General features: G+C 39.7%; 2 protein-coding genes across 3 annotated transcripts in view; both read right to left on the reverse strand.

Annotated features, from left to right (window-relative positions):
* Nucleotides 1-11422, reverse strand: part of mbtps1 (membrane-bound transcription factor peptidase, site 1) — a 30153-nt gene extending 18731 nt beyond the window's left edge. Inside the window, exons 1-7 of the mRNA XM_086109053.1 lie at nt 11271-11422; nt 3422-3975; nt 2882-3145; nt 1691-1906; nt 1481-1591; nt 1208-1317; nt 546-662 (exon numbers count right to left, since the gene is read on the reverse strand). Coding sequence (XP_085965179.1) covers nt 546-662; nt 1208-1317; nt 1481-1591; nt 1691-1906; nt 2882-3145; nt 3422-3638 — 1035 coding nt within the window. The 5' untranslated portion in view covers nt 3639-3975; nt 11271-11422. The remainder of the gene's footprint in view (nt 1-545; nt 663-1207; nt 1318-1480; nt 1592-1690; nt 1907-2881; nt 3146-3421; nt 3976-11270) is intronic.
* A 1397-nt stretch (nt 11423-12819) lies between these two features.
* pskh1 (protein serine kinase H1) lies at nt 12820-24255 on the reverse strand. Of its 2 annotated transcripts, XM_086109698.1 has the most exons (4): nt 23920-24255; nt 22749-23405; nt 19143-20060; nt 12820-14220 (listed from the first exon to the last, which is right to left on the reverse strand). In XM_086109698.1, exons 2-4 carry the CDS (start codon nt 22815-22817, stop codon nt 13903-13905), a joined length of 1305 nt encoding a protein of 434 aa, XP_085965824.1. In that variant the 5' UTR covers nt 22818-23405; nt 23920-24255; the 3' UTR covers nt 12820-13902. The 2 variants fall into 2 exon arrangements, with proteins under 2 accessions (XP_085965824.1, XP_085965825.1); XM_086109699.1 differs by lacking the exon at nt 23920-24255 and having other exon boundaries at nt 22749-23571.
* Nucleotides 24256-25024: the final 769 nt, after the last annotated feature.

Raw genomic sequence — 25024 nt, forward strand, 5'->3', positions numbered from 1 at the left:
CCTCAAAAATCATTGACCAATGTAGCCTTGTCTTCATGAGCATTCCATCCATGAGGTCAATCAATGTTAATATATATTGATAATCAGCTTTTTGTACAGTAGCAACCACAACCTCCCAGACATTAGTGTTAGAGAGATGGACAATTTTCTATCGTGCTAAATAGTCTGTTTCAAAAGGAGCCCACAAGTTATCCATACGGTTTAAGTGAGGTGGGTAAGGGGGTCATGTCATTTTCCATAATTGTGCAAGCCATGGAGTGGAATAAAAAGCATTATCTTGAAAGATGCAGTTTTTTTTCTGTATCACGGCTTGATGAAAGTGTCATCTAAAAAATGCCATTTTCTTATGGCATAATTATTGTGAATAAAATTGGTTACTATATAACGTAGTACAATATTGAACCCAATTAGCCTGGAACACTTTTAAAGGCAATTGGGTGCTTTTAAGACTTTTGAAGACCCTGCTGGAGCCCTGCCAACTTGAATATTTATACTGAGATGACATGTTCTTCAGGTGATAAACAAGTACGACGTGAGTGTCTGACCTTATCAACAAAAGGGTGATCCATGAAATCGGGGCCTCCAATGCTGAGGTTGAGAACATCAATCTTTTTCAGGATGGCATAGTTGAAAGCATCCAGGAACCATGACGTGTATGACACCTGGACAGTAAAAAGTGTGGAGGGGGAAATAATTTTGTTTTATTTTATTTTTTATTTTTAAATCACATTCACTTGTCCTTGCATTTTATGTCTCTGGAAACTTACTGCATCTACTGGATGGTTAAGGCGCGGGGACATGTGAATAATTAGAGGTGTTAAAGTATCATCCATCCATTCATTCTCTGTATTACTCATCTTCACTAAGGTGTGTTGGGGCCTCAACCAATTGATTCTGAGTGAGAGGAGAGGGGTATCCTGAACTAGTTGCCAACCAATTGCAGGACACATATAGACAGACAACCATTCCCACTCACAATCACTTCTATGGACAATTTCAAGTATTCAATTAACCTATAAATCATGTTTTTAGAATTTGGGAACCGACCGGACTATCCGGAGAAATTGAAAGCAGGCAAAGGAAGAACAAGCAAACGCCACAAAAGAAGGCCAGAGCCTGGATTTCAACCCACAACCTCAGAACTGTGCCGTTAAGGTGGATGTGCAAACCAGTCGGCCTCTGTGCTGCCCATTATTATCGTACATACCTGGTTGTTTGTGAACACTCTGAAGATGTGCAGCTCTGAGTCAGGAGCAAAGCCCTGACACTCTCTCATACTTGCTATCACTCCAGCTACAAATGTGCCATGACCCAAGCCTGAAAAAATACAATAAAAAGCCTGATTCGATCTTTTTTTTCTTCCAAGTCATAACATTATTGATTCCTAATGCACTTATAAGGAAATTACATTGACAATCATAATAAAATGCATTTGCACCTCTTCATCATTAACATTAGTATCATATTTTGTAATGCTCACCATCATCCAGTGTCTTCTCATTGGTCCAGTTGGTCCTTTCCTTCACATTCTTAAAATGTGGGTGTTTCTCACTCAGACCAGTGTCAAACACTGCCACTTTCACACCAGAACCTACACACCCACACGCAGGCAATGCTTATTTCAGCACCTTACATTTGGATGCTTCGCATGTTTAATACATCCTTCTGATTCAAAACTGTTGAGGCTTACCAGTGTGTCCCATCTGCCAGAGTACATCTGCTTGCAGGATCTGGGCTACATGGCGGGGGATGGCTCGCAGGAGGCGCCGACTGGAGTGGCGGCCAGTTGAATGCCAAAAACCTGAGGCCAGTGACAGACTTGTCCTTCGAAAAGGCCGGGACGATTGCCATGACTGCCATTTTTGCATCCTGTCGCTAGTGTTACAGGGCGCAGCTGTTTCTGGTGCTGGGGAAACAAAATGCAACAATTGGGCAACAATTTAGTCCTCAGGTGTGAATAAGTGTGAATCATTATTTTAATTCTACAGAGGTATTATTTTTAACCACATGCTCAGAGTGACATTTTCACTGTGACATTACATGTGAATTTTGCCTTTAAGTTATCTCGTTGCATCTATTTCCCAGTGATGTCGAGCTGAAGAGACCAGCAATGTTAAAGTCGATGTCATCATAATTATAACATATCGAGGTCACTTAGCAAACAACTGCCGAGCTCCAGGGTAATGTTTTATGCCACGGTGGGTCTCTTTAATCATCTAAGCTAAGGGCTTATCCAGTCTCGAGTAGTCATCTCTCCAATGAAAAAAAAATAAAGAAAAATATTAATGAGAAGATTAAGCAAAAACAAAGAAATAACGCTTTATTGAATCAAAACTTTCCAAAGACTGACATTAGTCTTAAAACTAAGTATGATCTATTGAGATGAATACTTTGACTTTCAAATGTCAAAATACTTCAGATGTACTTAGCTACATTTCATTATAAATAACTAGTTCAATAAATAAATAATGGCAATGCTAGTCTTCTGTAAATGGTGGGCCGCCCTACGCTGATTTATTTTGTCCAGTGCTGAGAACAGGGCGTACCCTGTTCCAGCAAGCCCCACCACCCGTACTCACCTTTTCCTCTGTGAGTGAGCAAACAGACGTTCTCTGTTTCATCCCCCAACACACACATATATTTAGACACACATTCAACATCCAAAATCTACACACCCAGGCTTGGCGTGTGTTTGGTACTATTGTAACACTAACTGGAAAATGCACCAACAGATTTTTTTTTTTTTTTTTTAAACAGGGATTATATAGCAGGTAAACAGCTTTTGGCTAACAAATTATTCGCACTACAGCACTTTTATACAATCTTTTTCCATTAGCAGCTGATATTTTCCAAGCCAGCAGCACAGTAAGGCAGGACTTACAAGGAATGTATTTGAGCGAACGGAACACTTTGCGTTGTGGAGTGACCCTTTTGATGTAAGGGTGGTCTTCTAAGGTCAGCAGACTGCTTGGTGAAGCTTGTCGGATGTGGACCAGATCAAAGTCGCTGGGGAAGTCGGAAGCTGGGTTCTCCCTGGGAACAATGTGCCACTCCAATGCTCCGTCCTTTGCGTTCCGTAGGGCGCTGCTAATGTACAGGCTGCGTGCTTTGGCTGAGAAATACCCCGTGAATGCCACAATGTACTCTGGATGCAAAATGTGGAGAGATTGTTTTAGGACACAGACATATGAAAATATCCATGGTGGTGATTGTCATGCCAAATTCACAATTCAAAGACGACATCTGCTTCAAAATAAACATCAAAGTGAACTGCTTCAGTATCGCCAGCGGCAAATTAATTTAATTATTTCCATGGTTACCTTGCCTTAAATACTGTCTGCAAAAAATGCACACAAAAAAATCATTGCTGATGAAAATTACACGTCAAATCCCAGCTTTGAGAATGACAATTATTTCTTACCATGCTCCACCACCTTGGAGGAGAATTCTAGTTTGAGAGTGAGATGGGAACAGTTAGAGTTGGGAGACTCCAAGTTAGGGCTTTGACCAGGGCCAGATTTTCCCTCTGGCGATGGCTCCACCCCCACCACAGGCAGGACGCCTGCAAGCAGTCCCATAAGCATGGATATCCACACTGGTAGTAGGAGCATTTTGCGTTGTGAAACTGCACAAATCATGTCTTTTGTGTATCTCTATGAAACTCTGCTGCAGTTTTCAGTTTTGAGCAGCTAAAACCTGTGTCAGGGCAATGAAATAGCATCTCAGGTCCAGAGCTCCAAAAGTGAGTCCATAATGAAAATGTTCTGAGCGGCTAGAATAATTTCTTTCTGCGTTTTCTCTCCATGGTGGTAGGCAAAGATGAAGTTTAGTGACACCGCCAGAGTAGAAACACAGCTGCCATGCTGAGAAAGGAGGAGATAATTTGTCCGGAAAGTTGGAAGAATTGGAGGATGGTGAGAGAAGTGATGAAGGAAGAGTTGGCATCAATGAACGCTGTCCTTTCTTTACTTAAACCTGGAAAGAAATGAGAAAACAATAGTCAAGCTGCAGTGAAGCATGGCCAAAATACAATACTTTGGCAATTTGAGAAAGCTATTAAGAGTGGGCCAGCAAAAACAGATGGGCCATTACTGAATTCATTGGTGCTGTCCCAGCTCAATCGAGCCCCAGTGTGTTTTTTAACTCAACTTTTAATGTTTACATCAATAATGAGAAGGTTAAGTGCAACTTTTGACTACATTTCTATACCACATAGGACAACGGAGAATGAAAAAAGAAATTGTAAGAATCGGTGCTGTGCTACATACTGTATGTTCAAATGGATGGACGGAGTGTTACTCAGCAATCATTTTTGACATTCATTCATTGACAATTTACTGTAGGTTTGCCCAACAAAATAACCTTGTTATGTGAAGCACACACACAACTAGTACCACAACAACCTTATTTTACCTGTAACCTAGGCCCCAAGTTTTTAAGCAACACAAACACAGTCAGGCAGTGAAGCTTGCACCGTTGCTGTCAGCTGCACATAAATAAATATTACTGATATAGTCTTGTGAGAAAACTCTCTCTTATTGTGCAGATCTCAAAGGTCCAAATCAAAAATCAGGACTGTATTGTTAAAAGAAATCACATCGGTAAGAATATAATCATTCAATATACTACAGGCATCCATTTTCTGAAAAGCTTTTCCTCAGAGTATTCTTAAACGTTTTTATCTTCTAGGCCAGGGGTCCCCAACCGCCGGTCCGCGGACCGATACCGGTCCGCAGGGCATTTGGTGCCGGGCCGCACAGAAAGAACTTGCCTTAATTCAGTTTTATTTATTTCGGAATACGAAAGATGTTTTATTTTGAAAAATTACCGGATTCTCCGTTACATCCGTCTGTGTCACGCTTGACACGTGTCAAACCACGCTTCTGCGACATGTGACCATTACGCAAAAAAAAAAAAAAAAAAAAAAAAAAGACTAAAAAAATTTGTTTAAAAAACTGCTGGAGATCGCAAATGACAGCGGCCTAAAAAGGACGTTCGAGACAACTGGATTAAAGTTATGGCTGAATATTCTGAGATCGCCACAATAGCACTGTTGCTATTTCCGACATGCTACCTGTGTGAGGCGGGGGTTTTCTGCAGCAACGGCGACTAAAACAAAATTACGAAGTAGACTGGACATAAAACACACACTTGAGGTGTCATTGTCTCCTATTACCATGAGATGGGACCGTCTGGTTTTAGAAAATCAAGCTCGGGGCTGTGGTGAGTCGTCATTTTCATGCACTTTGAATTTGCATTGTATCGTATTTTGAAGGCATTAAACATTACCATTGCGATCAGAGTGTTGCGGCCAGATTGTACGCTCCTTGTGTTTATTGTTATTATATTTCGAAAACGCCACAGTTTTCAAGCAGCTCATACCATATTATTTTGTTGTATTATTTCCGCCACACCTTAAATGCCGGTCCCTGAAAATATTGTCTGACATAAACCGGTCCGTGGGGCAAAAAAGGTTGGGGACCCCTGTTCTAGGCCACTCCTCCAGATTGACATAGGTGACGCATTCACAATTCCTGTTTAGCTGGGTGTGTAGCATTGTTTTCTATTAATTATCTCTCCAGACATTTATTAAATTGTTTTCTACTTGTCTTATCCAAGTTGAATACGCTCTGCATTAACGCGGTTCCAGTGAGACCTCTTCTGAAGTGTACTCAGTCACCCAAGCATTTCTAATTCCGGTCTTTCACAATGACATTACGTTCGCTTAGCAATTAGCATGGCTTCTCCAGTTTTCCCTCTGTTAATTACTACGCACAATGCCTTTGCGAGAATGATGTTTGAAAGAAGCGTAGCTTATTCACCGCCGTGGAGGAGACAAGATGGAGGTTGTACTAAATAAGAAGCCAAACCAAACATGCTTAGAAGGCAATGGCAGCCAGCCGAAGCTTGTTGGAAAACTTACTATCGCTAGTTGCTCCAGTATCTTGCCTCAATCTTGCCGACTACCTGGCTGCAGGTGACATTTGCAGCCCAGCAAAGCTTTTCCGGATGGCTTCGGCCATTCAATCCACGGAAAAGCTTCAAAGAAAAATGTGATTTGCAGTTTTGCTATTCTTTGTGTTTTGATGAGGCTCAAAATAAAAAGTGTTATGCTTATATAGTTTGAAAGCATACGCAGCATGCCTTTAGGACATTTTAAAATGTTGTAAATGGGCATTAAATTATTAAATTAAGTTATGGGTTTGCTATTGTTTGTTCATTAATTTCCAAAGCTGCAGTACTTGTTATTTGGATTCACCCATTTTAACCAACTGCGCATGACGCATCACCAGTAAAGTCGAGGCATTCGCATGGATGTCACCGACATGATTTGCAAATTATTGTTTCCCGTTATTCAGGTTTAACACAGCTTTCCAACGTCATTGTACTTGGGTTTGTATTAATTACACGCAGTTTGCTGCAGATGACAAATGACGATATGCGACCGTAAAAAAAATGATGTGGTAAAATCGTTATCGTCTCCGCGATATGTCATATTGCCCAACTCTAGTCTAGCCGTGTCAATAACCAAACCTCAACCCAAAAGGGCACACATTTCACCTCCCCAAGAGGAAACTGAAGGGTAAAATCCCCAGAAACAAAAAAGAACTGAAAGAGGCTGCAATAAAGGCCTGGAAAAGAATTTGAATTGAAGAATGCGACAGTCTGGTCAAGTCAATGGGTTGACGCAGTTATTGCAAGTAAGGGTTATGTCACAGAATATTAAATGTTATTAACTCAATTTAATAATGTTCATGACAATACTTTTACTCACTTGAAAAATGAGTGGCTTCAGACAAAGGCTGGTCTGTCCTGAGTTGTTTTACACATATAGGCATTAATACCATGAAATTAAAGCGAGACTTTTCAACTTTTAATAATAAGAATACATTTAATTTTCATTGTACTCAAAGACACTTGACAAGAGTTAAAACACAGGATAAAATGTACACCTTAAAGCCAAGCATACATGATTTTAAACTTTTGTCTCATATTCATCTTTTGATCTGAACCCCAAATGCCCTCAGTATGCAACAAAAACAAAGGAAGTGACCATGCCATTCCAATACTTTTAGACCGTGGGCCGTGGTGTAAATATAACTTCTGTTTTTCAGTTCCATGACCACCATCTGGGGGTGAAAATTTAATCTAATGGAAACCAAGTGTGCGAATGCAGTGTCACTGATTCGAAAAGAAAAGAGGATCTCAGGAAAGAAAGGGAGAAATGGCAGAAAGACAGTGAGATGGGGGAGAAAAAAGAATTGGGCATATGGAGATATGTTCAACAACAAATGGCACCAAGTCAGAAAACCTGGAATTCCAAATATAGGTTGAAATTGAGCATTCTGCCAACAGGATGTCACTGCGCCTCCTCAGTCCTGCTGGGGTGGATTCCTTAGGCAGGCAGAGGAGGGTCCCCTTGATTGGAGCCACCATAATTAACACTTTGAAGTACATACAGGAATGTGTCTAACAGGGTGGAACTCTCGCAGTCCATGTCTGAACAATGAACCCATAATTAAACTATTTAAATGCTTAAGCTGAAGTTATAAAAAAAAAATAATTGAAAAAATCTATGAAACGAGCCCGTCTTATTGTTCATGTCACTACAACAGATTTCTTTGCAGGGGAAACACGCATATGGGAAGGTGTCTTGCAAGATTCTTTGTCGCTCAATAATATTTCGTCTTTCGACGAGTACGCTGTATCGCATATCTTGGATGTTTATTGTAGTTTTTTTATTTATTGTGATACGCGATTGCCGACTGCACAGCGCTTCTCATTGGTCAAAACAGCTATTGCTGTCTTATAGGGATCTCTGATTCGCTTGGGTGGGTAGTTATTGATAAAACAAAATACAAAATTGTAAAATAATGCAAATATTTCCAGTGTGGGAAAAGTCACGGTAGTAAAGTTTGGGTTATTAAACGACAACATATATCCAAAGGGCCCACAGACTATTTTGGAGCGAACTGTATATATGTGGAGTTGAGACGTGTTTTCCTCGTAGGTGCTCATTGTTACTGTCCATAATATCCAGGTTGAAGTGGACATGAGAAAGCAGGTGCATACCCTTAGTCCCTGTTTTCGGAAACAAGGGGACAGGAAGCATTTTTACACCTGCAGTCGGGTGATAAGTCCTATGCTGGAACCATGCTGGCTCCAGTGAGATGAAGCACTCGTACCGTGACAATGATATCTGTTTGAAGGAGGAATAAGACGTCTGACGATTGAGCTGGAGGAGCCACACGGATGTTAAAGGCAGCTCTGCATTTTAAACAGGAAAGGGAAGCCACCCGGTCACCGTCATTTAAAGTAAGCCATTTCCTCCCAAACGCCGACCAAAACACTTCATCCTCTAGGTTAGATTACCTAAAATGTAAAATTACACTCGTCTTGCTCGGTGCGTCCAAGTTTGAGTCAGTTTCACTCAATAGGTCCATAGTTTCTTCACTTTCTCATCGTGTGGAATTTATGCGGGCTAAGATCTTTTTTCCGTGTATTGCTACACCCAGCCGCAATGCATCTGTTAGGAATATTTGCTGGAAATGTTCATAATATGTTCAAAAACAACAGCAAGCCAGGAAACAATAGTGAAGAGCGGTCATTGTCCCTTGACCGATGTCTTTAGGCTGATGTGTCAATCAAGCAGTCTCCACCCAATTTTTGGGCACCTCAAAATGTGCTGAAAGCTCTCACACAAAAAGAAAACAAATTGCTTCTGAGGTTGTTGTTTTTTTTTCCCGTGCTGACATCATTTTGACATCAAGACCTATTACGTAAGTGCCAATGTCGAGCCCAATCAACGGTCCCTTTCATAAAAGCAAAAACAACATACAGAAACACTATACTTGGGCAACAAGAAAAGCAAGATTCTGGGAGAGGATCATTTCCCTCTGGGCAGCACTAGGGCCAGCCCTGTCATAAAAGACACATCAGTGGGTTGACAAGTACACATCAAAGAAGACAATGCTGCACACTCTGACACACCCACCTAGACACAAAGCCCCCATACATGCTTGCACACTGGCCAAAGCCGCTAAGCTCGGCACTGTGGATCGGGCCCATGAGAGACAACTTTCCTTGCAGTTTCCCGTCATGTTTTATTGCTCTTCAAATATCTCGGTACGGTGCATGATTGTGAACATGCAGCTAAGACTTCATGTGTGAGTTGCCTGGTGAGAAGCATATTACAAGCATGAACAATGGCATATCAAGACACGTACACATCCATGGTGTATCGAACGTAGTATACCTTCTGTAATTCCATTTAAAACGTTCCTTTTGAGACAAATGCTACCTCCAAACCCAGAAAAGTGGTGGCCACCTTAAACCCCCGTTCACATAGAGAGCTACTAACAATTTGTATATTTAAAGTTCAAGCCTTGAATGAAATTCCCTTAGGATTTAAATTTTTTTTTTTTAACTTCATCCGGCTCACAGAAAAGAAATGATTCCACCTTTGTTTCTTTCAATGGAAAACTACTTCCTGATCAGTCTTAATTACTTTTGAATTAAAATCTGCAGCTCAACATCTGCTTCGAGAAACGGGGATGTAGGTGATTTTAATAACTGGATAGCTCAATCAGTAGTTCCTGCTTGGGGTAGGATGTATGCCTAGGTAACAATATTAAAGGGTTGTATAAATAGACCAGTCGTTTCAGACACACTGCTCGGGCTGGGGACCACTTATCTCAACAAACCAATTCGCAAAGACGGCATTTAACCTCAAGCTAACTACTACTTTGTAGGGAGAGTGACCACCACCCTCCTGATCAGTAGCTACAGCTCAGCAGTATTACAAAAACATTGTGTGTTACAATGCATCAATAAGTCAGTGTACAAAACACATCAGAACAAAAAAGGATACAAAAAGCCAAAGGTACAGTTTGGTGGTCGGACGTGTTGGGAACAACATTGTGACTTCCAATGATGCCGTATTCGAATATTTGAATGTACTATTTCTGACCACTTTTGCACATTTACAGTAAACCTGGTTGACTTCAAACTTGGGCTGTACCATATTAACACCTGGGACAACAACAGGGATAAGTATTTTACATTTTCAACATACTATAGAAAAGCATGCCAGGTTAATTGAACACTCTAATTTGTCCCTAGGTGTGATGTGAGCGCGGATGCGCGTTTGTCTATGTGTGCCTTGCGATTGGCTGGCAACCGTTTCAGGGTGTAGGCCTACTGCCCAAACACAGCTGGGATAGGCTGCAGCACACCCGCGAACTTTGTGAGGATGAGCTGATTAGAAAATGGATGGATGGATAGATGGAAGTTTTTACCATGTTCAAAATCTCCTGCAGCTAGTCTGGAGATGTAAACGTGTTGTTTTGTTTCACATGTGCATAGAATAATTGAACAGTCATGCAGTTGAACAATTTCAATGTTATTGGTGAAACACAAAATTAATTGGCAAAATTATTAGGAAAATAAAAGGTCATGGTTTGGGTAAGGTTATTCGGTGGTTAATAATAAAAAGAGGCACAATTCATTTTTTTAAAAATGAGGGTGGAATTCAGAAAAGTACAAGGGTTTAAAGTTTTCCAAAATAAAAGTTGAAGTGAGGTTATGCTTGGTCAAACAAAAATTACTGCACTGCCATTGCCGTAAGGGCCACAGCTGGAATCAGGACGGCAGCCTACACATCACACTTAAAAGAACTAATTCACGGCCAACATAATCACGGTCAATTCGCCATTACACGGCAGGCACAGAATTCCTCACTCTGGCGAATGACCAATCAAAACCGTTCACGGCAAAATACCACTTGCAGGAGAGTTGCCAGTCACGGCAAAATAACCAATGCCTTTAGTAATACACTGACTAAAGATCGTTTGCTTCTGAGCAAACAAAACACACGAACACAGTGTCTATAATAAAATCCTGTAAGTAGTGCAAAATAAAGTGCGTTATTGAAATAAACAGTATGTACTGTACGAGAGCAGTTTAATCATTTCGAATAGGGTTGAAAAATAGACTATTTGCTCGGGTATCTAACAAAACAAAGCTGTAAACAAAAATGAAATTCCGTATCAGTTTCGGTGTAAACATTGCAACCATCTCCAAAAGCGGTGGACGCTTAACTACCACTTGGACGATGCATTGCCTCATGACGTCATCTAAAGTGTACCATTAATGCAGCGCTAATAGTTATTTTGAGCCAGCAGACAATCACATGTATAGCATATGCTAGCTAGCGTAGTAGTCTTTTCGAGAAACACTATTTCCCATGAAACTATTACGATGCTACTCACCTAGGTAACTCCGTATCGTAGATCCCGTTTGTCTTTGAGGTTTGATTAGCTACCTTCCTTGTGGTGACGAACAATTTTAGTCTTCGTTGTATGTTTAAGCTTCCCTTGTACAAAAGCTCGCAGCAGTCATTACCGACAACCGGAGACACTGACGGCTCGTCATGATTGGTTGCCAGGTCACGAGTGATTTTCCGCTTAGACATTTTCTCTCACCCCTGTTCAAATGTTCTGAAAAGGCGTTATAAATTAATACTTTGTCTTCACACTAATATAACATTTACTAATATAACATAACTTTTTCTTATATTCCCATCTTGATGGTATTCTAATCAACGCCTCATGTATGTGTCGGATTTTACCATAAGACTGTACTTCGTTGAGTCGGATCTGGCAACGCAAGGACCTCTCCATTTTAGCATGCTGTCCAGTAGTGGGCGCTGTTGCACAGTATAAGGTGCGGGTTTAGGATAGTTTACAGTACTGCAAATCATATTGTGAGATTGTGTTAATTTATTTTACAGATCGCATGGAGGTATTGTTCATTCATTAGAAAATGGTTTCAAAGACAGGTACGGCTTCGTATTTGGAAACAAATGCAGTTAATATCCACTTAACACCTGCGACCAGTCACAATAATGCATTGTGCACTACGGATAGAAAACAGAATGATGTGTATGAAGCAACAAGTCACGTTTAAGTTGATTTTTTTTAATTGACACATACGACTCATTGAGACAAATGAACAAAAAAGCTGATGGTTGAAGAATCAACAATTTATCGTTGTACATAATATCAAAAATGAATGGTTTTGGGTAAGTGCTGTCAACTTCATTTAGGGCATTGTCATTTATATCAAATCAGAATTACATGTGCATGGAAAACATGAAACTACTGTTGTGCCGACAGTTTGCAAATGAAGGAATTTATTTAGTTATTCAATAAAGCAGCATACATGTTCTCAGGAACTCGATGCCGATAGCTAACTCAAGCTCTTCAAATTATATCTAGTTGTAAATTGTTATCTTCTCTGAGAAATCAATCTTGTAAAACATGAAAGACTTATTTTCTGAGGGAGGTCCTCCATGATGAGGTGCAGAATGCGCTAAATGAGGCACTAAACAGCTGCCTATGTGTCGACAGTGTATTCATATCGGTAACTAATAGCCTCAATTACTGTATTGTACAAGAGACCCCCGCCCAAAAAAATAAAATAAACGGAAGACTCAAAACACATTTCACAGGATAACACAACACAACTTGGTGTGCATAAGGAAAATGCAATTAACAACAGAATGAGAAAGCAAGAAAACTCTTGGAACCAAAGATTTACATAAACACTGAGGTCAGCTAAAATGGCTCAACTTAGTTCCAGTATTTGTTAAAAAGTTCACAACAGCCTTTTGAATTCTTTGTAGATCACAGCAACATTTTCATTGAAGAAATTGTAGCAAATTATTGAAAACCCCCCGCACACTTCAATGAATACAACCGTGCTTGTAGAAAAATCAGCTACCTTTCCCATGAAGTGTTTGTGGAATTACCCCCCCCCCCCCCCCAAAAAAAATACAGCACAAAATTCCTCCTTTGGGAAACATGTTGGACAAAAGCAAATCAATGGAATACCTTTACTTGTTAATTGGCAATAAATGTAAAATATTACAATTTTACTATTAGTAAAAATATAGGCTTCAGTCTAACCCCATGCAGTGGGTGTCTTTGTTTTAATAATATATTTTTTAAAAAACGGGTTTGTTGGTTTTGGTCTGAATTTAGATTTGACAGGTGCAACTTGCATGTTTTTTTTCTCAGCAATGCTGTGACTAATAAAAGGACAACAAAATAAGTTAAATGGCCACATAACCTTGAGAACTGAAAGCTATTAAAAAAAAAGAAAGGAGCGCAAATTTAAACTGAATCTACTGTTCGATGTAAGGCACTGACCAGTGCTGTGTGGCTTCAGCTAGAATGGAGAAAAAATAAAATCACAGATTCACAATCTTTTGGAGAGTTAAAAATACTAGTACTAAACAGAGCAATTATGGCAAGATGAGATAAGCTTAGAAGAAAGACATGTCTTCATTTTAGCCTTTGGATGCTGCGCCGATGTTTCTGCAAGTCTCCAATGGCCACTCTCCAAGACTAATAGCACATAAATTCACAGCCAGCAATTGTCATCAATCATGAGGGTTTGAGGGCATGTTGACCCTCCTCCTAAGTAACTTCATTACCCAGATCTCTGTTCAACAGATCCTCATGGAAGGTCATTTATTGCAGTGACCAACTGAATGAAGACTATCCACATTAATAAATAAATACGTCAAGACACACGAAATGACAGAACAAAAGAAAAGGAGTGCTGTATCCTGTTCAAGATAAAAATGGACAGATGGTCTGAGAGATGACAATGATGTAGTCAAACATCAGAGAACAAAAATGCTATGCAAAGTTTGTCCTTCCGGGTTCAGGGATTCTCATTTTTGATTTATTCTACAGTCTTGCTGGCAGCAGGTACTTTCTCAAAGTTTACTGGTTGACAAGGTTTTTGAACCATCAGTTTGTTCTCAGAGTTTCATTCTGGGGGCAGGAATAGCGACAGTATTTGGCTTTTTCAGTCTCCCCAGTAAGTTAGGCCTCAGCCATTGTACTGCTGCTGATAGCGTCTGTTCAACTCACGCAGCTCCTTTTCCCGAACGCGGCGAGCTTTGTTGGATTTGGTCGAGCGACTGGAGCGTGTGGACTGGGCCGACTTGGTGCTGTGGCAACGAGAGGACGCCCGCTTCAGCAGGTTCTGAGATATACAGCGTTGGAGGTTTTTCATGGAGGAGGCAGCAGCCATGCTGACGATCCAGGGGTGCTTGAGAGCCTGGCCGGCACTCAGTCGCGCGCTCGGATCCACCGTCAGGATCCGCTCGACAAAGTCTTTGGCAAGGTTTGACACACTGGGCCACGGCTGGGGAAACAAGACAGGCGCAATGACCTTAATTGAAATGGAAGTATAACTCAGCTAACAGCAACAAATATACACTGAGGACATTTATGTGTGTGGCATGAAAGAAAAGTGGCTGCAGAACAGCTCAGTGGCTAGCACATCCGCTCCTAGTTCTGAGGTTGGGGCTTTGAATCCAGGTTCTAACCTCGCTGTACTTCCATGGATTTTCTCCAGCTGCTCCAGTCTCTTCCAACATTCCCAAAATATGTTTCTTAGGTTAGCGGAGTACGCTAAAATTGTCCATAGGTGTAAATAGTAGTTTGTCAATATGTTTGTTTGTTTGTTTGTTTATTGAACATAAAACATATATACAGTAATAATTTGACAGAAAATAAGGTAGATAAAAAAAGAAAGAAATCAATCTTCATACAACACAGTTATTATGTTCAAGGGAGTAGGAAGAAGTAAAAAACGTATCTAGTCCTACCCCGTTATGTGATTGTATCTAATAAATCATTTTTATATCAATCAGAAAAGAAAAAAGTAAGAAGAAAGAAGTCTCCATTAAGGCTCATACTTTACCCTTAACCGTGATATTTTTACAACTTTTGGTTTGTATCGGGATTATATACTTCCACACCCTGACACTCTTGTGTCAATTTTCTCTTGTATTCATAATGGATATTTATATACCTTTCTCTATTTATCAACTTAGTTCTGATTTATCATTATATTTAATGTTTTGAATTTATCATTTTAACTCTGATTGATGTAGGTTGTTTGTACTATTTTTTTGAATTTGTTTTTGAACTCAGCAAGCGATTTACTCATTTTCAGGTCCGTTTCGAGATTATTCCACAGATTAACACCTTTGATAGATACACTTCTTTGCTTGATGTTTGTTCTTGTTTTGAGGTTTTGAATAAGTTGGTACCTCTTAAATCATAGCTGCTTTCTCGAATTTCGAAAAACCTCTGAATGTTTTGGCAGAGCAGGTTATTGTGTGCTTTGTACATTAATTGGGCGATTTTAAAGTCAACCAGGTCATAAAATTTCATCGTATTTAATTTGATAAATAGTGGATTTGTGGGTTCCGTATATTTTGATCTATTAATAATTCGAATTGCTTTTTTTTGTAGGTTGAGAATAGGGAGTGTGTTTGTTTTGCAGGCATTTCCCCATATTTCCACACAGTAGGTCATATATGGTAATAATAATGAAGTGTATAATGTGTACAAAGATCTCTTATTTAGCACTTCCTTGGTTTTGTAGAGGATCCCTACGGTTTTGGCTATTTTTCTTTTTACGTTATCGATATGTGGCTTCCAACATAGTTTTGAGTCTATTACTAATCCGAGAAACTTGGTTTCATACGCTCTTTCTATCTCAATTGAGTTTACCATAATTTTAGCTTGGTGTTTGATTGGTCTTGTGCCAAAAACAATTAACTTCGATTTTTTCAGGTTAAGTGACAATTTATTTCTGTCGAACCAGTTTTTTAATTTGTTTAATTCGTTTTCTACGGTTGTCAGGAGCTGTTTCAGATTTATTCCAGAACAGTAGAAAGTTGTATCATCAGCAAATAGGACACATTTAAATTGTTTTGAGACCTTGCAGATATCATTTATATATAAGATGAATAAATTTGGACCAAGCACTGACCCCTGAGGAACTCCGTGAGTGATTTTTAGTTGATTCGTTTTTTTATTGTTGAGTTGCACGTACTGATATCTGTTTTCTAAATAACTTTTTATCCATTTATAAGCTACACCTCTAATGCCATATCTTTCTAGTTTTTTCAATAATATACTGTGATCTATTGTGTCAAAAGCTTTTTTTAGATCTAGGAAAACCCCAACAGTAAATTCTTTGTCTATATTAGTGGCTATTGCTTCCACAAACTCCATAACTGCCATTGAGGTGGTCCGTTTTTCCCTGAAGCCATATTGATTCTCACTTAACAGCGCATGCTTTTGTATAAAGCTATCAAGTCTGCGAGAAAATAGTTTTTCTAATATTTTTGAAAATTGTGGTAGTAGTGATATTGGTCTATAATTTGTAAACCGATGTCTTTCTCCACTTTTATAGATTGGAATAACTTTAGCAATTTTCATTTTTGATGGAAAGATACCAGCTTTGAATGACAGGTTGCATATGTGCGTGAAAGGTCGCACTACATATTCTATAATCTGCTTTATTATTGTCATGTCAATATTAAAGCAATCAGTTGACTTTTTATTTTTAAAAGTTTTTATAATATTTGATACTTCTTGTTTTACAGCAGTAAGGAACATCGTGGAGGAGTTTTTTTCTACATATCTATCTATTTCAAACAAGTTTGTTGGATCAGGAATTTGTTTTGCTAGGTTACTGCCGATGTTGACAAAATACTCATTAAATTCAGTTGCTATTTCTGCAGTTTTTTCCAAAATAGTATTTTTGCCTTTGATAAAATACTCTGGATAATACATTTTTTTAGGACTATTTCTGATTACTTGGTTAAGTATCTTCCATATTTCTTGTGTGTTACTTTTATTCTGCTCTAATAGTGCATGATAATGATCTCTTTTACTGGTTCTTATAATATTTACTAGTTTATTTTTATAGGTCTTATATTTTTTTTCTGCTTCTTCAGTTCTCAATTTTAAAAACAATTTATATAAATTGTTTTTCTTTTTACATGCGTTTTCTATGCCTTTCGTTATCCATGGCTTACTTGGGTCTTTATACTTTTATAATATGTGGCCTGTGACTGGCTGGTGACCAGTTCAGGGTGTACCCCAATTTTCACCCAAAGTCAGCTAGGATAGGCTCGAGCTCATCCGTGATTCAAGTAAGGATAAGCACTGTAGAAAGTGGGTGGAGAGATGAAATTAAGTTTTGGGTATTCATTGTATCACTGTACATCTATGTTCAGTATGTCTTACCTTTCTGCTGTTTTCCAGAAGTCTGATAAAATGCACGGTAACATAATTTGAAGGATCCAAATGGCATCCGTCAATTTCACACCATAAATGACAGCTGTCACTGTGAAATTTTGCAAGAGAATTGGAAAAAGTTCCAAGATTATAAGGAACTTTGAAGCTTTAGCTGGGAGCACTTTGTGTGATTACACATTATACTGTGCATAGTGCCTGCCCAAGTTTTGGACACCTTTGCTCATATTCTTAATCTGTGTGTTCAAATTTGCAGGAGGAAAATTGGGAATAAATAAAAAAACAATACACCTACACTATATTACCACAAATTCATGTCAAAGACAACTACAATGTAAGCCACAGCCTATCATTTCAAGTTTCTCATGCTTCCATTATAAAGTTGGATAAAAGTAGAATTAGTCTTTTTGCACTACCTAGTGGGGAGTTGCTGAATTACAATTTAGAGGAAAAAAAATCAAAAAAAAAAGGGAAATCTGTTCTGAACTAATTTTCAAAAAAAAATTATTTTAATCATTAATTAACCTCACAGTAGTTATTTTGTCAATTGACCGATGCACATAAGATCTTTTTTAAAGACTTAATTTATCACTTTTTTCCCAAAACATTATTTCAAATTTGACAGTGCAGAAAATGCACAAACATAAATTATGATTCAGTTACGGTGTGGTCCGTAGCATGTCAAAAATTGAGGCAAACAGGTTGATCGTTTTCCAAAGTAAAGTTGTTAAACCACAAACCCTTTGAACATCTAAACTGAAGATTGAATATACAGTGATCCCTCGCTACTTCGTGGTTCGTTTATCGTTCAGTGCATCGCGGATTTTTTCAAACATATTAAAAAATATATATATATACATACATACATACTGTATATTTTGTTTGTTTTTACATATACATGGAGTACAGTACTGTATATGTTGCTCTATGTGACTTGCTGTTGTTTTGCAGATTCTTGCGGACCGTTTGCGGAGTTTTAAAAAATATACAGGTATATATATATTTTTTTTACCTGTTTATGTTAATTGGACGCTACTTCGCGGATTTTCGTTTATCGCGGGTGGTTTTGGTCCCCATTAACCGCGATAAACGAGGGATTACTGTAGTTGACTTTTTTTCTTTTGGCTGCAGACACCAGTTTGAGCCAGGTGGCTCGTTCCGAGCTATGCCAGCACGTCTGCCATACTGGTTAGCCATCATATTGACTATAATATCTGATCTGGAGACGGAACTGATTTGACCTGTCAGGCACTTTCATCTTTAATCCAATCTGCACTGCACTCATCCCCATAAAATTCACATTGTGGTTCTCATTAACTATTGCAAAACCTCTGGCCTATCATTCGTGCAGGAAAGGCTGGATGTAGGACAAGCGTCAACTTGGAGTGTGCCTTTGCAGAGCTCACTGACAACATAAAATCAACATTTTAAAACTGAATGATTACCGGTAAACCAAACACTCAATAAAAATGTGTAGTATGCATACACACACAGTAAATCAGGAAGTTTTACAAAATATAAATGTGTACTCAAGGCCACACTTTTGGGAAAAACTACAAGAATAATGCAATATGGGGAATGTTATTTTAAGGGGGGTTTTTTTTGTTTTTACTAGAATAAATTTGTAATGTTGACAGGAAAAACTGAGTTACTCTGTAGTATCACAAACAAGCATAAAGTACCCACATTAAAACATCAAGGGAATGAGCAGTTAAACGAGATTGTGCAAACGTGTGTATCTGCTCCGAAGATCACACAGACTGAATTCACATCTTTCGTTTGGTTGGGTATAGTTTATCATTAACCCAGTGTTTTAAAAAATATTTACACATACACACAGACAGACAAACAGACAGACTGAAACAATCAACTTGTGAACTGAGAACCCTCAGATACCAGAAGGAAATGTGTCTACGTTGAGCCATGTTACGATTTCTGGCAAACATACAGTGTAATGATTTCTTCCCCCACCTCCAAATATTGAAACATTGTTTAGTGACTCCTCACCTCTCCAGAGAAGCTGTACTTTCCCTTGAGGATTTGCCGGTATAGCCTCATACGGTTGTCATCTTCAAAGGGCATGGTTCCACTCAGCAGGATGTATGAGATCACACCCAACGCCCACATGTCGACGGCATTCGTGTAGGGCTTCCTCACCAGGATCTCAGGGGCAATGTACTCAGGTGTGCCACAGGTGGTCTTCATCAGACACTCGTCTCCCTTCTTCCTGCTGTTGGCCAAACCGAAGTCGGTGATGATGATCTTCGAGTCGGCACCGGGGTGGTAGTACAGCAGGTTTTCGGGTTTCAGGTCTCGGTGCGTGATCCCCAAAGTGTGGAGATATTTAACACCGTCCAGCACCATCTGCAGTACGCGGGTGGCATCTCGCTCCGTAAAGGAGCCGCGAGCAATGATGCGGTCGAACAGTTCTCCTCCGGTGGCCAGCTCCATCACCATGTAAACGCGCTCGGCCGTCTCAAAGACCTCCATGAGCTGGATTATATTGGTGTGGCGAACCCTTCGAAGAACGCACAGTTCGGACTCGCAGACCTCCCTTCCTTCCCTGTACCTGGTCTCAATCATCTTTATGGCGTATGGCTGCCGAGTGCTCTTGTGTTCCACACGGACAACCCGGCTAAAACTGCCTCGACCTATTAAAGCTTTGATGTCGTACTTGGCTGTGACTCGCGGGTCAAACTTGGCTCGATATTTGGCCACCTTTTTCCGTTGAGGGTCTGACACCTCAGATGGGTTCTTAGGAGTTTGGGTGGAAGCGACAGGAGTGGAAGCCTGTGCCTGAGAAAGAGATGGGAGGGTGGAGCCTGCCTTGTCGCCTACCCCACCACCAGCCTCGCCAATCTTGCTGGCCGTGCCATCTCCTCGAATGAAGTGCTTATAGATGTCTGTTTGACAGGGTGGATCCACCTGGAAGAAAATATATAGATGAAGACAGTCCCATGTTAATCAAGCACAACAATACAGTAAAAATGAGGGGGGGGGGGGGTCATCAAATCATCTCAGTCATAAGTCATTATTTAGGTAAGGACATCTTGTAGTAAATGACATTAACATGCTGTGACTGAACAGAATCAACATATATGCAGTTTTCCAGAGCGCATTCGCTTGCTGAGCTACTGTAAATGAATTTCATCTAATAATGGCACACATGCTGTTGTTCAAAATGGAGTATTCTGCAGTGTACACTCATGTAGTCGCAAATTCACAGACTTTTGCGGGGAAGAACTTGTGTTCTGTTATTTGCTGAAAACTCAGCCATTCATTTGCCATTTTGTGCTCAGGCCAAAGCCATCTCATATATCAATATTATTTACACAAAAAACTATGTTAAAGTCAATTGAGGAGCTTCATGCGCTGCCATTTTATGGCATCTTGGTACCAAGCAAGTTCGCAGGAGGGCTCGAGCCATCGGGTCATCGGGGCCGAACCCTGCTGCAAACGGCAAAAATCCACAAGTCGTAATAATAGTATTAATGTCCTCCTGAAAAGGTCTGCACTTGCTGATTGATGGCACAAGATGGCAAAAAAAGCACTTCCTTTGTCTAAATGATATTCGGAAACTTAAACAATGCCTTGGCACCAAGATGTTACACGTTGGCAGCCAAGCACTACTTTTGTCAAAATGAACCTCCTAAACTCACACTGACATAGTTCAGGGTTCCCACTCTACCACTTGCTCTTTATTCAAGGACTTTTAAGGACTTTTGGGGGCTAATTTGGTCATTTTTAAGGACTTTTCTCCATTCAGCAGGGGGTTCACAGTGGATATAATGAACAGAAAGCCACATATCGCCGAACTGGTGTTCATATCATTGCTGCCAAAGGAAAGGGCACATCTTTATTTTTAGGGGCAATCAGCTAACCCTTTATTTGACATACTGTACGTCAAATTGGCCCGAAATGACCCGAAGTGATCATCATCGGAACTGATCGGAGACGGCGGGAAAAGCAGAGCGGGAACCAGGAAGGCATGTAGCCCGACAGCGGGGTTTGAGGGGAAGGGTGCCAGGCGCATTTTCCGACAAAACTATTAATTGGAAGGGTGGGGAAAATGACACACACAAATGAAATGAACACCACTGGTTAATTTTTAAGGATTTTTATTGATTTTAGAAGCTTTCCCTGAAAATTAAGGACAATTAAGATTTTAGAAGCTTTCCCTGAAAATTAAGGACAATTAAGAACATAGTTTTACAACTTCTTTTTGTATGGGTTTTTATGAACTTTAAGGACCCGTGGGAACCTTGTTTCCTTGGCACCAAAATGCCACAGGATGGTACCAGCATAGTACTTGTATTCATTTTTGGCTTGAGCAATAAATCAAATGGGTGAGAATTCCAGTGAATACCAGAGTCTAGATCCCCCTCCCATCCCTCAAAATGCAAGGATAGGTGAAACTCAAGGCCGAGCCGGGAATATGCAGATGTTTACTGTAACATGCATAATATAGTGCATCACCCTCATCTGCCCTTGTTACATGTGATATGACTAATAAAACCCCCACACTAGTTTCGTTTGTGTTTTTATGACTGTGTTAGACTGAAGTTATAATGGATAACCATTTAATAATTCATCAAAGTCTGAAAGCTTCCATTTATGTCAGTTTAAATATCATCACACTGTCACAGGCACTTTGGGCTCCGACAATTGCAATGCAGTCCATAATAATGATTTATTAATCCGTCCTCATTGCTCACAATTGAATTTCAGCATGGTTAACAATGGTGATAATGAACTTCATTTTTATAATACTATTGGTGCTGCAGATGTGACCATACGGTTACAAAAACAAATTAACTTGTCAGTACTGCACCATGTAATGAAAGCCAATAACAATTTTACCTCTACAAAAACAATAATTATGGATAAGATTGATAATCAAATTATGGTACTGATCTTGTGTAGCACATTATGGGGAATTAATCCCTAATAACAGTAATTATGTTTTAGAGAAACTGAGGCAACATGGAGCGTACTACTGGACTAATCAAGCAAACGTGCTGTTCACTCAATTACTTTGTATCATTATGAATACTGTAGTGTAGTATAGTACACTGTATATATTGTTTGTGTGCAAAGATTACAAACTCAAAGTAAATTTGCAATGTACTTACACAACAAGAAAACAATTAAACTTGGACAACACAAAATCACAACCTGTATATCCGCCCCGCACACACACACACACATGTATTCTCCATGCCGGCATGAAAGCAGGAACTGAGAATATTCAGATATAGGTTCTCGATCCTCCCAAAACGTTAAAAATAACATATACAATTTTCCCCAGAGTCAACCAACGAAATGTGGTCAAAAGTCACTCTGAATAACAATGCTAACTCGTTTTTATTATTATTAACAGTATTTATTGTGGCCATTTTTTAGTCGCGTCATCAATAAAATTAACATCTCAGAGGCACTTCTCATTTCAATGCAATGCAGTTCCACATGAGTGCAGAATAAAACTAATGAATAGTCAATGTGTGTTGTAATTTTCTGACAGTTTTAAGGAAACGTGTCCATTTATTACTGGTTGTGGAGCTGTACCTAATTGAATGTCTGGTGAGTGTGGTTTAAACAATGTGTTTTACTGACCTTTTTGACCAGGTCCAACTGAACGTCCCCTGGAGGCTCAGGGAGGACCTTACTGTTCCTGCACCCCATCACATAACTCGGGGACTCAGCCCAGCCAGCCACGCAGGCCACCAAAAGCCCTGCTTCATCACAGCATCAGCCGACTCAGCGTCGTCCAAGCTGCTTCCCGACTCAGACAGAGGGCTCATGAATCGAGTTGGAGTCCCAATCAGCTGGCATCAGCAGTCTGATCTGATCTTGAATGCATCAGATCCATCCACTAATGCAAAACGTCCACAATTTCATTACCGCAATATCACAAACATGTTGGTCTCCTCCCTCCAGGTAATATCTTATCAATTCATGTCACAATCGACCACTTTTGTTGAAATACCTGCACCCAGTCATTGTCCCCAAAGATTATATCTGACGTCTACATCAGACAACCGATAGTTTGAGCACGTCAGATCAAATTGCGTGGGTTAGCAGGGAAGCTTGGGACACAAAATCCACTGACAATAGGAGGGATCAAAGCCCTGCAGGATCCAAAATTAAACTTGAGAGGAGTTGCCTTTTGGGCAAGTGCAAACTTCGGTGAGAGTTCCCACTGAAAGTATGCATTACTTTACTCCATCGGAAGAGGCTGCAAGGTCAACATCAGTATCTTCAAAGGCAAACCTGTAGAGGTGAAGATGGACACAATACTCTTATCAACATCACCAAACAACATGAGTGTATCAGTTCTATGACATTTAGCATCCATCAGTTTATGCAGTGCTAAAATTCGAATTAGTTGTAATGTAAAGACAATAAAACACCGCAATATTTTCCTAATGTCAAACCATTGGGCAGAACATGATTGCGGAATAATTTGCTGTGCGTTTGTTTATAAAAACGTTCAAATCTATGTGACACTGCTCGGAGAAATATTGTACTTAATATAATGGCATTAAGGCATGAATTACATCCTCCAAGTAGAGACGACATTATCTACAAACGTTGTCATGAGTACTTGAGTGAGAAGAAGTCCACAAGTTAGTTTAAACTGAGCAGTCCGGCCCTTCTGATGCTCAAATTCCAAGCAAACATTAAAACGCAACATTTCAGTCAACTTGGTGAGTGTAACGTGTCCCGTTCAGGCATCCCACACACTACGTTGGCGTCACATGAAAAACAAAAGTTGAATTCTCACTTTAATCGTGCTGAATAGCGATGGCGAAGTTGAGCAGGCTAACTAGCATGCTAGCAGCAGGGCAGGACTCCCAAATTTGCCAAATCCAGCCTCCTCACCCCACTATCACTCAGCTGGCCTCTCCATTTTCAATTTGGGATTTTTTAAAATTCTATCCTCAAGATGAAAGCGTCAAAACTCCTCAACACTGTGAGAACGACGTTCTGGCTGAAATCCGCGTTTGACAGTGCCCTTCGTATACGTTGTCAAGTTTAAAGTTATCATTAGACTTTGCGAGCTTTCCTCGTCGGATGTTTTTCAGGTCGGTGTTTGTCGGGCAGGACCACCTTCTTTTAGCCAGGATAGGCACAAACGCACTCAATCAAAATTTCCGCTTTATATTTTCAAAATAAAATATTTTCGGAGGACGTCGTCGGCAAGGCAGATGTGGCACACTCTCACTACAAGCACAATTACGACGTGTGCATACGATGTGGCAGACGTAAAAGTACTGCTTCAACTCTTCTACCGAAATAAAAGGCAAATGTACAGAATATTAAATCTATTCAAACACAAAAGTGAAAAGTTTAAAAAAAGGTATTTTGTCAAACTCAATCCGTCAGTCAAATTCTGGACTGCAACTGAATTAACATTTCTGCAGTGACTGCTTTTTTCTTTTTTTTTTTTACATTATGTGTCATAATCTGTTGATACAATTAAAAGAACTTGAGGAGTACAGATCTCTGTTTTCAAATTTAAGGAGTAAAACTGCTCAAGTACAGATACTTGAAAATTGTCTTTAGGCAAGGCAAGACAAGGCAGGTTTATTTGTGGAGTACATATTATGTCCAAGACGCTTCAAAGTGCTTTACATAAAACATAAAGCATCACAGAAAGAGAATCAAAAAGACATTATCCATCCGTTCATTTTCTGATCCGCTTCTCCTCGCAAGGGTTGCGGGGCGTGCCGGAGCCTATCCCAGCTGTCTTCGGGCAGTAGGCAGGGTACCAAAAAGACATTACAAAAATCTTAGTAAATCAACTAAAGTAATTTCATTAAAAACCAAGCACCAGTCGAGCTAAATTAAAAGATAATGTGCAAAAAGGGATGAAAACAAGATAATAA

This window comes from Hippocampus guttulatus, chromosome 4 (genome assembly GCF_054856545.1).
Source record: "Hippocampus guttulatus isolate MCC_2025c chromosome 4, RoL_Hgut_1.0, whole genome shotgun sequence".
Lineage (NCBI taxonomy): Eukaryota > Metazoa > Chordata > Actinopteri > Syngnathiformes > Syngnathidae > Hippocampus > Hippocampus guttulatus.